General features: G+C 40.9%; 1 protein-coding gene across 5 annotated transcripts in view; it reads left to right on the top strand.

The window, feature by feature from the left end:
• Window positions 1–16,175, top strand: part of FSHR (follicle stimulating hormone receptor) — a 210,601-nt gene that overhangs the window by 175,942 nt on the left and 18,484 nt on the right. For 4 of the 5 annotated variants that reach the window (XM_025148544.2, NM_205079.2, XM_040696843.2 and 1 more), the window contains 3 exons: window positions 8,108–8,182; window positions 8,581–8,655; window positions 14,787–14,858. In XM_025148544.2, coding sequence (XP_025004312.1) covers window positions 8,108–8,182; window positions 8,581–8,655; window positions 14,787–14,858 — 222 coding nt within the window. The remainder of the gene's footprint in view (window positions 1–8,107; window positions 8,183–8,580; window positions 8,656–14,786; window positions 14,859–16,175) is intronic. The other variant, XM_040696841.2, reaches the window with a different exon arrangement.

Consider the following 16,175-nt stretch of genomic DNA (forward strand, 5'->3'; position numbering starts at 1 on the left):
CATATGGTTTGTGAGCAACTTCCTTGCAAAGGGGGTTAGATGTGCAGAAAGACTTCCGCCCATTGATAACAGTGAGTAAGCACCATCATGTGGCTGAGGGTCTGTTATTTGTATTGCTTTTATCAGAATAATCTGTACATACACAAGCATTGAAGTACATTAATATACCAGATTTTCACCTGAGTTTTATGACATATTCTCTTTCCACTATTAAGTCTTTCTTACCTGTGTGCAGTCTTGTAGTGTTTGCAAGTGTAGAGGGTTATTTATGTCAGGGAAATCCAGTGTCACAATCAGGTAAGTCATTCTCGCTGCACTCTTGTTTTGTAAAGCTTTTAACTCAGTAGCTGCTTGCTGGTATTTGTGCTCTCTGTTGCATTCTGTTACAAAGAGAAGTTTCGTTTTAACTTTGGAAGCATAGAAGATCCCTTTCCCAAGTAGGTTATATCTGAGTGCCCCAATCAAGTACATATTTATGCAGTGGGGTCTTGGCTGAGACTGGAGCTAAAGCTCAGGAATAAGAGCTTGTAGGGTCAAGGCCTCCCTTAGAAAGAAAGCATAAGAATAGTAAGTAGTTATTTATGAAAGGAACGAGCAAATGCAAGCAGAAGAGGAGACAGAAGGAAATCTCTGTGCTGGAAAAAGATATTTTGCAGGGATTGTGTAATACTAACTAAGGGACAACTAAATCCCTCCAGGAAGACATTTGAAAGATGTAGCAGATGATGTTAGCAGTTGGAAGATAATGTCTGTATTCATAATTGAATTTCACATTAGACAATGCAAATATCTTTCTCACGATGGATCAAGTCAGGAGGATTTGCTTTCATTGAAGTGAGCGTGACATACTGCACAGTGTGCTCTGGTGGATATTTAGAGTCCTCTCATAAGGCTTGGGAACATTTTTAACTGAGGAGTGACAGTGTGTTTTTTTGACAATTTTCCCCTCTTACCTAAGAAGTTTATTTGTACATACCTGAGGCACTTACTATTGTGAATTCCCCTGTTTCTGTAATGCACTGGAGTTAGTAATGAACAGCCCTCCACAGGCATCTCTTGTGTGTATGCAGTTATGTCAAACACTTCAGAACTCTGTTAAAGTGTCTGGGAACATCTTCTTCAAGATGGTCTCTTTGAAAAGGCTGTCAGTTGACTTAGGGTCCTAGAATTCACAGTCCAGGACAATCTGGACTATTGATATCTATTGATATTGCTCAAAATGAGTTTGAGGTCAGGCAGAAGTTGGTCTTCTCAGGAGCAGGGTTTCTGGTTTCCTCATTCTGGCACTGCCCTAAGTCATTATCCCTGGCGTAACTCTCTCAGCTGCCCAGGTCATTCTCAATAAAACTATTCATCAACTGACTACCAAAGCCAGGAAAGAAGCAGTAAAAGATAAGTGGCAGTAAACTCTGCTAGCCCATTTCCATGAAAGGAGTTACGAGGCAGGCATAATGCTTGCATCAGCATCTCGGAACAAGGAGGACCCTTTCTCATCTGAACAACCACTTTCTTTACCACCATCTCTCAAGAGCCTCTGGAGCTCATTGCATGTGAGAAACACATGCTACTGCTAGGGTGGGTGCTTTTATTTTAGAGGAAGCTTCCCTACATCTTTCATAGTTAGAGGAAAAATTTAGTGACTGTCCTCAAAGCAGTTGGGTTTTCAGTCAACAGGTACACCTACCCCAGTGTCTATGCAGCTGTACAGCACCAGAATGCAAATCTCTTTCTCTGGGCTGCCTGTGTTGATAGGGAGGACAGAGAGCTTGTGGCTCATTTCATCCAGAATTGGTCTGGGCTGGGTCCCTGTCTCTTTTAAACTGTTTCAAGATGTAAGACCCTCCAAATTTATACTGAAGATCTTATATGGAATTTAAATCTCAACACCTTAGTGAATATTGCTCGTTAGGTACTTTTTGCTTTATAGCTACTATTCAGCCATTTTCCCTGTAGTTTGCACCTTCCAAAACTGCACGCGTGGCCACTGTAACTCCCAGTCCTCAGCAAGCAGAGTCACATCAGCATTTCTCTATTCAGAGAATCTGGAACTGCTTACTCAAAAGAGAAGTGGAGATTCGGAGTTTAATTTTAGACCAATAAAGCCGCCGCAGGACTGCAAATATCCATCCCAGATGTGAAGTGGAGGGACGGTGGTGCAAGGTCAGCACATGTACTTCTGGCTTCAGACTCTGGAGCCTGCTTTTCTGCTGAAAGCTGCCGTTTCTTTCCTCCAAAGACCCGGTCATGATTTGTTTGACTTAAAAGGCTTCGTGCGTTTTCAGTTTTACTGACAATAAACCAAAATTAGTATAAGACATCCCCTCAGTTCTACAGTACGAGGAGGTATCTATCCCCTCAAACTGTACTCATTATAAAATCAATTCTTTATAACGATGTGGCTTCTGTAGCTGTGTTTGGCCTTTATCAGCTGCAATTCCACAGACTAATCGCATGCTTTTTCAGATTAGGCAGGCCGGTGTAATACTGTTACATGGACAATTAATTTAATGCAACGCAACTCTCAACAGACTTTCATCTGGATTGCTGGCATGGTGCTGAAGTACTGATAGTAATAAAAAACCCTTTGCTTCAGCCTGCTGTGAAGAAATTTGCATTATATTTCCCATGCCTGAATTGATTTATTTGGGAGTGTGATGCCATGCCCTCTGGAGAAGGCAGGAAGACACAGTTTTGGTGCCTCCTGATAACCTCCTTCAAAGACTCAGGTATGCGCTATTTTGTTCCAAGTGTGAAATCAGTATTAATACTCAGCTGGTGAAATGGGCATCCCACTTATTCAGGTCAGTACAGTGTGCATGTGTATCTTCAGAGAAGTAAGGGGATGATGAGGAGAGTCAGTGTTTGAATCCAGTTTTGAAATGCCAATGACTTTTAAGATATACTGGCCTGTAACTGCCTGGTGTTCAATGAATCATGGTAGGGAGACAAGCTTTTCATGCTCACAAGGAAAGTGGTGTGAGAAAGTATCAAGCATCTATTTTTAAAAGGTCAGAAGCCTCCAATATTTTTAAGAAAAATAGCTTTTCTTTTGTAACCTGTTTGAATCAATGCAGTAGCATTTTGCTGTTGCTGTATTGGGAATTTTTCCAAAGGAGATTCCAGACTAGCCTGTTTCTGATCAGACCAAAATAAATAAGAGCTCTTCAGTCTCTTCTTCATCAAGGCTGGTATACCAGTGCTGGGTGCTTAATTTTTTTGTTCAGACTTAGCAAAGGCTGTTCCCAGCGTGCTCACCCAATGGATCCTAGTTGGGATCCACTGTTGTAGTACAGAGTGCCCAGGGAGGCCATCGGCACTGAGAAGTGGTACCTGATACCTTCAGTATCACTGGTCGTTGAAGGAGTCAGTAGGGTGAATAAAGTTCTGAAGAATTGACAGCACATCGAAAAATGAACTCCCAAAAGCCAAAATGCACAACTGTGGTACATCACAGGAAGCATAAGGTGAGCAGATCGTGGGTATAGCCAGTGCACATACCTCCTTTGGATCAGAACTTAAGGAAAACTGCAGTTGTTTGCAGGGAATGGGTCACACCCAGCACTGCAGAGGAGGGCGATGTGGCTGGAGAGAGGGGAAATTCCCCTTTAGCACTGTGTGCCATGTCTGTGTGTAAGCAAACAAGCACTCAGAAGACCTTGATCCATAGGGCCGCTAGCCTGTCAACAGGGAGGTGAAATGCAGAAATCCATAAATCCTCCTGCAAGCACAAGCATCATACAGCTGAGCTCATCAGTCAGTTACCCTGTCACTGAGTGCTCTGCTACTGATATTATAAGGTCATTGTGCTCGAGAGCAGATGTCACCACGCACTGTGTAAGGGACTCCTGCTGTCATCTGCCTCTAAGCTGCCATGAGCACACTTCTTCTTACAGCAGTTTCCATGTCATGATCCGTGTTAAACCTCTTCCTCTCTGGAATCACAGAGTCACAGAACAGCCCTGGTTGGAAGGAACCTCAGAAGACCATCAAGTCAAATCTTTTATGGAAAAGGAGCCCAGATGAGATTATGCAGTACCCTGTTCAACCGCATGTTGCAAACCTCCACCACATCCCTGGGGAGGGTGTCCCAGTGATGAGTTGTTCTCACTGTAAAAATTTCTTTCTTATATCAAAATGAAACCCAATTTGTACCCGTTGCCCCTTTGCTTCTCCATGTGGCTCCTTATGAAGAGAGGGCCTCTGCTCTCTATAGCCTCCATTTTAGTACTGCGATACTCTGATGAGGTTTCCCCAGAGCCTTCTCTTCTGCAGGCTGAAAAGACTCGACTCCATCAGTCTTTCCTCAGAAGGCAGCTTCTCCAGTCCTATGACCACCCTTGTGGCCCCCTCCAGTCGTTCTGCATCATTTCTGAATTGTGGGGACCCAGATTGGATACAGTACTCTTGATACGGCCTCAGAAGTACTGAAACTAAGCTTGAGCAGATGCTTAAGCGTTGTGCTGGACTGAGGTCTCAGTGTGTGCTTTGGGGGTTGGGGAGTGCTTGGTTTTATTTTTATAAAGAAATTGCGTCTGATTATCTTATGTAGCATCTATTCAAAGGCTTGCATGTATTAGAAATTATGCTCGAATTGCTGTCTAGATTTGGTGTGATAGCTAGCACTGGAGCTAATAGTATCATTCATTACAGACAAACAAAGTAATAACAGCCCCATCTTCTCTTGTGATGACATATAATAAGATATGCATTATGAACAATCCTCTATTGATGTGTATTTATACTGTAAGGCAAATCTCGTGCACAAATACTGGCCAGCTCTCCACTTTTTCTGTTCCCATTGCAGGCATTATTTGCTCTCCTCTAGAGAGGATTTGACTCTGCTGAGTTGGTTATTTGGTGTTCTTTGGGTTTTTGATGAGCAGGGTATTCCTTTACCACTCTTCACCAAGGAATAAATTGTTCTCAGAAATCATGCAGCCAAACAGAGCGGTGCTGCTCCTTGCTTGCAGCGTGTGACTGCTCCCCTAAACTGACTCATTCTTTATTTCTCCTCCTTACCTGAGTGACAGCTTGTAACAGGTGCATGGAGACCAAAAGGCCAAGAATAGCAATGGCCTTCTGTTAGAAAACAGCACTTCCATGCTGGGAAAAGGCTCAGAAGCCTGATTCCTTCCTGAAAAGCTTAAACCATAGAGTATGACGATAAGTAATCGATCACCAACAGGGTTTCCTGGAGGAACTGCAGCAGAGGACGTGGGGTTCATCAGGAGTTTCTTGTCATTATCCCTAACCCCTGCAGCCCCTTGAGCAGAGATAACAAAGCCAGACACTAGGAGGGTTGCTGGCTTCTGCCAATGAGATGGATGACCCCCCTGCTCCCAGCCAAAGGATCATAACCACTGGCTGCAGCAGTGGCTTGCCTGAGCTGGAACACAGCAAAATCATTCTGAGTGGGCATATTTCATTTCCTTGTTTAAAAAACAACTACTCTTGTGCACATGAAGAGAGATATTCATATGAAAATTAAGTCATTTCCCTAATTATCTAAAGCCCCCCTTACCAGTAATACTTAGTTCTTTTATAAACTCAGCCTTTTAAAAACAGTTTAAAGATTCCTGTATTCCTACCTCTCTTTCACTTCTTTCTTAACCACGTGTTCCCCAACCTTCCCACAGCATCACGGCCTGCTCATGCACTACTTCAATCAGTTCTAAATCTCCCATTTTTCTAACCAAAACAAAGCACAGAACCCATCTTGCAGTCCTGGAAAGCCAAAACACCATCCTGACACAGAAACGTTCCATCCTAAGCACTTGAAATATACCTTGAAGAAGGGGTGTTATCCAAGTTGTTCCAGTGTTAGCTAGCAGGTTAGATCATAAATAATCATTACCTCTGACAGCCCTATCTTTCGTGGGAGGTCACTAACGTACTGTAGTTTCTAAATAAACTTTGCCTACATGAGGCCAACAAATTCACAGCATTTAGTCCTGATCTGTTTTGTGGTGTGAAATCTCTTCTGACTAAATGAAATTTTTGGTACTAAATATTTTTCATGTTTCTTTTTCCTAAAAAACTTACTTTCAGACTGTGGGAAATGACAAATATGGTGCTGGTGGTCCAAAAGAGAGGAGAAGCAAAACCAAATCTTAGAAAGTTGATACCTTTTGTGTCATTAGATCGTACAAACTGTCGTCTACAAAGTGAATTGCACTGTCAAATAAATACAGCACAGTGAGCAGCAGCTTCTACTTTATACCTTATAATATGTTATTCTGAAAGAAAGCAGGAAAAGAGCAAAACATTTGGGTGGATAATTATGAGTTAATTTGCTGTGGTGCAGCACACCAAAGGCAACTCCAGATCCCTCCCCAGTAGTGAGGACCTTGGGAACCTGCGCTCTAATCCTAGCTGTCCTGGGAACTTTCTGCAAGAGACCAGAACAAGTCACTGCTCGTTTAGTGCCTGTTTCCACTGTTTCCCTTGGTCTGCTTCAGTGGGAAGCTTTCCAGCACTGCATCCCTTACAATGGCTGTGTAATTTACATCGAGTGCGGAAAATCGGTGAAAGCATTTTGTTATTGCTCGTAGATAAAGAGGGATATAGAATCATAGGATCATAGAATCACTCAGGTTGGAAAAGACCTTAAAGATCATCGAGTCCAACCACGACCTAACCATACTACCCTAACTCTAACGACCCTCCACTAAATCATGTCCCTGAGCACCACATCCAAATGGTTTTTAAACACATCCAGGGATGGTGACTCAGACACATCCCCGGTTAGCCTATTCCAGAGCAGAGATCAGGACTTCTTCTCTAAAAGCCTTGAGGTACAGAGGGGGAACTACTTATTAAAATAAAAAAAAACAAGCTGCTGACTTGTTTTTCTAAAGCAGAAAAGGTCAGATGAACAACTTATCATTTTTTTGCAAGGCTGTTGTCTTTAATGGGCAGGTGATTTGCCAGGTACAGTCCAGTTGTTACTCAAGAGAGAGTGGAATACTTTTTGTATTACTTGCAGTAATCTTTCTGATTATTTTTTAAACATAGACTGGGTACCCAGATGATTATAATATAATTCATTATTTTACCTCAGTCCTCTTTGAATCTATTTGCACCTGTCATAATTTCTAAAGAACAAGATACCTAAGAGCAAGGGATAACCCCTTTACAATCTATTTATCCAAGGTTTCATTCCAAAGATGTCTGCAGCTATATTAACAGAAAAATCCAATAGATCATCACAGTATCATCAAGTTATACTTGTAGTCCAGTATTTACTTCCTATAGCTGATCTCAGGCTGGGAAATAGCATTTTTGCACCATTTTGAAAAATGGCCATGGTGAATCTTTTGGCATAATCATTTTTATTCCAACTTCAATGATCACTGCCAGCATAAGAGATGTAATCAGGATGGGTTGCACGGCAACAATTCCCTCTGACTTACCAGGGGAATTCTTGAACTCTGAATCATACTAAATAAAACCTGTGCTATCTGTTTGCCACCCCGCAGATTAAGGAAGAAAAGATATATGCCTCTGGACTAACAGGAGATGCATCTGGTGTGTTGATAACAGCAAGCTGGCCATTTTTGTTCCACAATTCTGTGTCTACAAGGGGGTATTCACTGTACATAGAAGAGATCAAACAGGGGGTTCCCCAGGGTATGGAGGAGTTCTGGATGTCTGTGCTCCTTTCCATTTGGATCTGTCTGTTCTTGGTGTAATTTTAATCTCTGGAGTATTCATCAGGTCAATACAGAAGCATGTCCTACAGCTTGAGGATGTGTCCTTTTTCTTAGGAACTTTTTAGACTTATTCTCTTTCTAATTAACTTTCATCTCCTGCAACTTAAAATCTTGCATTAAATTTCAATCAGTAATTAGTGATGTCAGAAATGCAGTAGGCAGTGATGGCTTGGCCTCAGGAGGTGTACTGTTCTGGACTGTCTTAGTTTGCCTTTGGTGGCAGTTCCTAGGCATTTCTGACGTGTGTTTTCTTATCTGTTGTCCACCTCCTTTTTAAAATGGATCTGTAATTTAGGAACAAGTTTCTTCTGGATTTTTTCACTTTTCCATTGTCTGCCTCACCTTTCTACCGAAAGCATGGCTTGAAATATCTTGACTTTTCATTTGTTTTTCAGAGAGATCTCACAGAATGATGCCTTGGAGATCATAGAAGCAAATGTGTTTTCCAGCCTTCCCAAACTACATGAAATGTAAGTAATAAGCAATCTACATTCAAAGGAGACCATTATAGGCAAGTGTCAAAGACTTAGCAGTTTGATTCGGGCAAGTTGTGAAGAATTCATAGTGATATAGGAGCACTGGAAATCTCACTTTGTCTTTCCCATCATCTTAGCCAACTCTCCCATTCTTTCCCCTGTCAGCTTATATCTTGTCCTCAAACCACTGTCAATATCAAGAGTGGGGTTTGCTGGTCTGTGGTCAGCTGCTCTTTGGAAGAAGTTCTGCTCTCAGAAAACAAACAAAAAAATCTTAATGTACAGTACCACTGCATCCCTGGGCAACTACACATATTCTAGCATGCAACCACAGATACTTTAAGATCTGTATGTTCACATATTTCCTCTGATGTTTCATTTTTCCACTGCAGAAGAATTGAGAAGGCCAACAAACTCATGAAGATTGATCAAGACGCCTTCCAGCACCTTCCAAGCCTCAGATATTTGTAAGTCTCTTTGGTCTTTGAAAGCACTGTAATAATTTTAAATTATATGTATGTGTTTCTATCCAAGCTGTGCTGAACACTTCACTAAGACATGATAATGCTCACTCTTCCCTCACTAGTTGCTTATTGATGATCTACATTTTCATACTCAAGTCTGTATATTGTCTTCGGAAAAGCTGAAGGTACTATTCTGGGTGGAGAATCCATGGATCTCCAAACACAAAATCTTTGAGCTTTTCCAAGCAACATGTTGAAACTAAGTGATGAGAAAAAGATCGATGCCTTTTTTTATCACTGTAAAAGCAGGTCTTGGTTGAAATTCCTCCTGAGAGCTTTATGACAAAATCTCATCTGTCTTTGCCGTGCCTCTGCCTTCTGTTAAACTTTGTGCACGTGATCTTAAACGTTCAAATTCTTTTCTTTAGCAATGATAGTGCTGTAGCAAGAGTTTTCATTAACATTGGTTGTGAGAAGATTAAAACCTTAGAAAGCAAATGCACTGGTGTAAGCTATACGTTTATTTTATTAGCCACCTTCATCAAGAATGCAATTTGCACTACTGCGGTTGCCATATCAGATCCCATGGGGTTGCCATCATGATTTAGTAATAACTGAATCCATCCTTAAAGTAAACTGCTACTCAAAAATATTTTCACAGCTCTTTGTGCGTTGTCCTAACATGACTAATGGTAGGTCCTCTGCTATGTATTAAAACCCAAATGCAGTCCAATGAAATCTGTTTAGCCGTATTTATTTTTTTTTTAATGACCTTAGCTCCCAGAGTGCTCTTTGCTGAAAAGTGGCATATATACCAAGCAGGATATTTTCTTGATTTTTCTGATGTCCATCCTGCTGAGTACATATACCCAACTTCATTTTCCTTGCTCATACAATAAAAGCTTCACTGATCACAATTTATTCATTTGAGTACATAAGTGCTTAGTTTTCAGATTAGCTGCTTCTTAAAGATAGGATGAAATCAGATCAGTGATCCAGTCAACATGAGTGTTTCTAGACTCCAAAAATCACTTGTGTCTGACAGGTTCTGGGCTGAGAAATGCGAAGAGGTGTTGGTTTGAATTTGAACTTAAAGATTCAAGATTTAATATTTGAACTTTCAGACATACAGCTTATTTAATGATATACAAATTGCTAGAGTTTAAACCATCTATAAATCTGAACGTGTGATTAGATTTGCACTATTGTCTCTCTACACAGTATTGGGACCAGTATCTGCTTCACCAAATTCATGAGGCACTTTGACAAACTTTAATTTTTGTATGCGTGTGACTACAACACAGATTCTCTCTTAGTAGTAGGGAAATAAAACTGTAAGTTTGCACTGGCCCAAGAAGAAACTTTGTGCCTTTTTCCTTTGGTTTCAAGCAAAAACTTTCAGACCAAAATTTGATGTGAATGATTCAAACTCCTCAGCTCATTGAAATTACAATCGCCAGTGTGAATTTTCTCCAGCTGAGGATCTAGTTTGCCACTCATGATTTATAGCACAGCTTCAAGTTCCTCATCCCAATGATATTCCTTCAAATTTCATATTTTGCAATAGGTTGTCGTAAAGTTTAGACATATGAGATTTTTTATTCTCATCAGAGATGAAATGTTGTTCATTGCTTTTGATTAGTGTAAAATAGCAGTATGAGCAGTGAGAAACATGCTCCCTCTTTTGAACATTTGTCACTCCATGCTCCTCTATGCATTGACTCAAATGTTTCAAGACTTTTTTGTATAAAAATTCAGCTGCAGTAGCTCTTCTATGACCTCTAGAAGCAACAGGTTAAAAAGATAGAGGATTGTTTGTCTAACTAGCCATTGCCCTCACCTACCCTTTGGCCAGTTTTACTCAGCTTCCCAGGCTTTTCCAGAAACACAATGATTTGGTGACTAGAAAATTTCTTCTGGTTTTATTGACATCCAGACAGTTTGTTTTAATTCCAAACCTTTCCTCCAGTCTAAGTTGATAAAGTCCATCTTTGATGTTTACTCGATTAACAGATTTGTATTGTATCCCATTTGTGTTCTTATTTTACAAGGTAAAAAAGACTCTTTCAAGACTGTAAATAGTACAAAAGATGCAGATATTATGATCCCTAGAGCATGAACTGCTGAATGTGCCTTTCATGCTAATGATAAGATTGAAGGTAGCTCCATTGTGGGTATAAGTTAGTGTCACATCATTGGCTCTGGTGAAGCTGCATCAATTAACATCACAGGGATTTGGTCAAAACAGTTTTATTGAAACAGATTTTCAGCAGTATCTGAGCTGTGTTCCCCACCAGAAAAGGGCAGATGAGGCTGAATTAGTAGGGTAGGAACTTGCTGGACTTGCAGTTCACTCTCAGATACCCTAGCAATGGAGGACAATTCCTGGACATACAGGAACTCCTATCCTGTGCTGCATTATGCACGCCAGCCATGCAGATGGGTCTCGACAGAGCTGTGCCACCTGTTTGTTATTCTAAGAAACAGCGGCCTGGAGGTGCCTACAGCTAGATCTACGAGTGATAACAGATTGAGCACTGGAAAGTCGTTTCTGAAGAAGTGATTCCTACATTCCTTTGCCTGCCCTGAGATACGGGAAACGTTCCCTTTTCAGCTTATCCTGCCTGCATTACTGGAGCAGAACATGAAGTCCCTGTAGGAGTCTTCCAGTGAGCTGGGTGTGATGCTGAGTCACATTGTACTCACATCACTCTCTATGTACAGTCACTAAAGCAGGGGTCTCCTGTCCAAGCCCACTGCTGAGCTTGTTGTTGTTCCTTCTGAAGTTTCCAGCCTCAGTGGCAGCGTATGAGATGTGTAGTTTTATTCCTCATGACAGTGCTGCGTCAATGATGGAACAGTTAAGATGCAGTTCAGAAAATATTGCAGAAAAGAAACAATTATTTACTAGCAGTTTTTTGGGAAGAAAAAAAAAAGAAGAAGAAGCAGTTGATACAAATTAATCAGTGTTAATGCCTAAGATGGAGGCCAGACATCATAGCCCATGAGTTTAATGACGTTTGCAGTTATTGCTTGCAAGGCTCTCTCTTTGCTGCTTCAAAAATGCTTGCATAGCCACTAGATCTTATTTATGGGCAGGCAGGAAGCTCTGGCTAACGTTGTCAGTCCTCTCATCAGCTTTACGGTCTCATTACAGCCACTGGCTGTTGGACATCAATACGCTTTTATCTGTGCCAACCTGAGTACAAATACGTTCTCTACTCATCCTGCTCTCTTTGCCTCTTGCATCATCATTACTGGTATAGCAAAAATGCTATGGAGAAAAAATACTTTAAGACAATGTTGAGATCTCCTAAGCCTTCTAGAAAAATGCAACCTAAACTTCCTTGCCAGTCGTTTAGAAGCTGTGAAAAGGGTTGTTAATTGGTCTTCTTGGATACACGCCAAGGAGACAGACTGCTTCAAAATGGTAACTTGCTGACCTTTTCATCAGTACAAGATTATTTGTCTGGCTCTCGCTAGGGAGAGCTGTGGCATTGTCTCTTTAATAATGCAGTGATGACTTTTCAAACCTATTTTCTTGCCAAAATTAGTGTCATACGTAATCTGTGTCTTTTTTGGTTCTTTTTTACAGTGCATATATCAATGTCCTGCATTAGGAGATCTCATCTTAAAATAGAAAGATCTCAATGTAACCTTTTTTTTGAGATGAATTTTTAGGGCATGCAGCTCCATTGCTGGTGGGAAGCAAAATGTAGGCCATGAGAACCTATTTGATCTGCAGCATATTTTGTAGTATGGAGGGCACAGCCCAGCTCCAAAGGCTCGTAGCTGCTTCTACCTGTTGCCATGTTTGTTGGAGGTCTTGGCACACAGATGCCTGGCATGCTTCCTAAATCCATTTGTTTGACGCAGCTAGGTATGCCTAGCAGAAATGTCCATGTGGTCTGCAGTCATCCACGGAACCTTTGCTTGGAGGTGGATTTTCAATAAGAAGAAGTGATGATCCACTCATTCTTTTTGCAGGAATGTCTACTGGTTAATGACCTCCCCCTGGAGCACTGTGTGCTGTGGATTACAGACTTGGCTTCATGGATTATGTACTCTAGACTACAGGACCCATTCCCATGAGTCAGAGGGCTCTCTTGCTGTAGTCAGGCCCACATGCAGCACGAAGCCACTAGCATGATTAAGGGGCACATAAATAATGCTTCCTGAGTGATGCAGTATTTCATTGCTTACCTTGTGTTGGCAATTTAGCAAACATCCTCAGTAAGTCAATGAGCTGAACTAAGTGCCAGTTCTTGTCAGAGTAGCTCCTACCAACTTGGTTTAAAAAGAGCAGGGAAGTTGCTATCTCTGGAAATAAAGCAGCCAGAATCTTCCAGGAATTCACTTCTGAAAGACTTTTTGTTCTCTGGTGATCACAGTGCAGTGTTTTTTTTACGTGCTGACTCCAGTAAGCCTTCTCAGAAAGACAATTAATCCTTTGGAAAACAGCCATCAGCGATTTGAAACACATGTTCTTACCGAGCTGTTCAGATGTAGCAAACGGGAACTCAGTTTAAGCTCGTATTAAAGAGGACATTTGTTTAAAGCGAAGCTACTAAGGATGTGTATGTTATATGATAAAGATATTGACAAAACTGTGCTGCAGCGAAGTTATTCAGTAAATTGGATTATCTACATTCTAACGAGATTATCCACTTGAAGGCCTCTGGAGATTTGCTGGTTGAATAAAAAGAGAAGAGAGATCTAGGCCACAGACTAGCTGCATGTTTTTTCAGTTCTTTTTCTGCAATTAATTAAAAGAACATCCTCTCCTGCTCCTAACCACTGTTCTGTGCCTCTGTGCCCTCAGTACCTCGTACCTGTAGATTTATTTCGGTACAGAATCATCTGTGATTCTATGATTTGTCAGAACACTTTGCTCTTCGTCCCACACTGCTCCTTGGTCACCAGCGTAAACCAAACCCTGAGCGCCACGGGATTACTGGGAAGATAGGGCTGTGGCATCACCTGACGTGTTTATTCACACATATAAGGCAAAAGCGCTGCTAACCAGTGTAGCATTTTGTGATGTCTGGAATAAATTGCCACTGGGAGCATTGCCTGAACAGAACATGTTTAAGTACCATCATCCTTCATTACAGGAACAAAAGGATCAAGATTTTCTCGGGAAAGTAAAATAGATAGGAAAGCTTTTTGTGTCTTCTCCATGGTCCTGCAATAGCCACGCGCTATTTGGCAGCTGTTTTTGTCTTCATTTTCCTATTAAAGCAGAGGCATGCCATAATTTGTATTTAACAAGTAGCTCTTGAAAAGAATGGCATGAATTTTAGTATATGACTCATTTAAAATGAAAGGCAGCTTGCAGACAAAGCCCAGTGCTTGTCCGATGTTTAGAGAGTGTACTTCACAGTGCTGTAAGTGTGGATTTGCAGGCTCTCCTCTTGGTTCGAACTTTTTTGGCTAACTCCCTTCACAAGTGCAGAAGTACTTTACATAATTACGGCCTTGTGAAATCCACCTGTTTCGTTAATCACGCTTTCTATTTAACCATATGTAATAGTTTGGCAAAGGCATTTTTTAGAGCTTTCTTGGTCAAAAGTGACAGCTGTGATTTTTAAGCTAATGCAATGTCAGACCACTCTGACTACCGGGATAAAACAGCCACTGACATTTCAGCAACGTTTCCAAATTGGCTTCATGAATATTCACTACACTTCTTTATATATATTTTTTTTTCCTACATATAATGCAATGCTTTTTGTTACGAGGTTTCATTTCAGTTCATGAAACCTGAAAGTTTGAAGCTCTTCTGAAATAATCTAGGTTAATAATAAACATAAAATGAATGCTGTTACTCTTTTTCCCAGTCCCAGGCGGTGCTTTTCATCACCATTCAACACCATCAGCTGTGCTCCCCTAACATATAATTATCCCAGATATGGTTTCTCCCTTGACTTGTGTGGGGGAGAACTCGGCTTGTGCTTCTGACAGAAACCTTTTTACGTTAGAAGGCCAAGTTTCCTCTGGACAAACACTATGTATGTGGCTAACGTCAGGTTTTTGCAGCTTCCGTGTTAAGTTCAATGTGCTTTTTGGTTTATTAGTTACAGCTTCATTCCTGGAACAGAACTAATCACCTTAATTTCTTCTCTTCTCCTTAGGTTAATATCAAACACAGGCCTTAGCTTTTTACCCGTCGTCCATAAGGTGCACTCCTTCCAGAAAGTTTTGCTGTAAGTTGTAACGATTTTATAAGCTCCTTATGAATGTCTTGCTGTTCTAACAGAATCTTTCAAGATACGCTTTGCCTTGTGCATGCTTATTAGCTTTGTGATAGCATTTTTGGTTGCAGTTTTGTAGGCATTGATGATAATGTAGCCTAAAGGTTCTCTATTCTCTGGAACTCCTTTCTACAAAGCATTGTAGCTTGCACTCTGCCAACTGCTCTTCCATTAACGATGCTATGAGTGCACCGATACATGTCCCAGGGGACTGATAACAGCCTTTTAGTTCTGTTTCACCAGCTGAAATTCAAACCAGGCTGGTGGAAGTGGGAATTTGTTGCCACCTGGTGACAGTTCTCTGGTCTGCATGGAAAGAGTGGCTGAACTTTGTGCTGTTTTCAGTGGATGGCAAAGAAAACAAAAAACACTGGAAAATCTCTCTGTCATGCTCAGTTAATTCACTGGTTGTGAAAATGCCCAGGGAATGTAATATTCTCTTCTGTGAAAAAGTTCAGTGCCAATACAAGGAAAGATATCTAAAACTTTGTGGGAAAGCTGGATTGTTTGTTTTTGTTTTCCCAGGAAAATCACATCTGTTTTCTTGGTGAAAAAAAAAAGCATATTAAGATAAAAGAGTTTTTTTTCGTGGAAAAGTTCTTGACAAATAATTTTTTTCAACCAATTCTAAGTATAATTGTATCAAAATCTCAAGGAAAACTATGGGAATTAAGCAACTATTTCATCTCTTCTTTTTGATGAGGTATATTAATGGCATTCAGAAAAAGCTGTGAATCTTCAAATCTCCGATTATAAGATTTCAATCTGTGGGAACATTAATCCTGCCATTGTCTTACAAATATTGTATACATGCATAATATTCAAAATTCATTTCTGTTACATGCTTGACAGATAGTTTTGAGAACTGCACTTCAGGGCTCCATGAAGCCATCAATCAAATGCAACAGCTGTGGAGCCACAGAACCTTCTCCCTGCTTACCATCATCATCAGCCTTAACTAGACTTGAATTGCTGTGTCCCTCTGGGCAAGAGATTTTTTTTTTTAGGTGAAATTCCTCACTTTCTGTAAGGCCTTGACACAAAATAGACCTTGGTTCAAGCCCTGGCCATGCTGAAGCTCAGTGAGAAAATTCTTGCTGACTTCAGTTGTTCCGGTGTTTAAATCCCAAAGATAGATCCTGATGGGTTATTGAGGTTTATGAGGACCTGGTTGTTTCCCTTTTGCAGTGGGAAACTTTCGCTTCTATGGGTGCCGCACTCCCTCCCTATTCCTCCCTCTTCTGATCTCAGTGTGAAGAAGGGTGGACG

Source organism: Gallus gallus, chromosome 3 (assembly GCF_016699485.2).
Source record: "Gallus gallus isolate bGalGal1 chromosome 3, bGalGal1.mat.broiler.GRCg7b, whole genome shotgun sequence".
Lineage (NCBI taxonomy): Eukaryota > Metazoa > Chordata > Aves > Galliformes > Phasianidae > Gallus > Gallus gallus.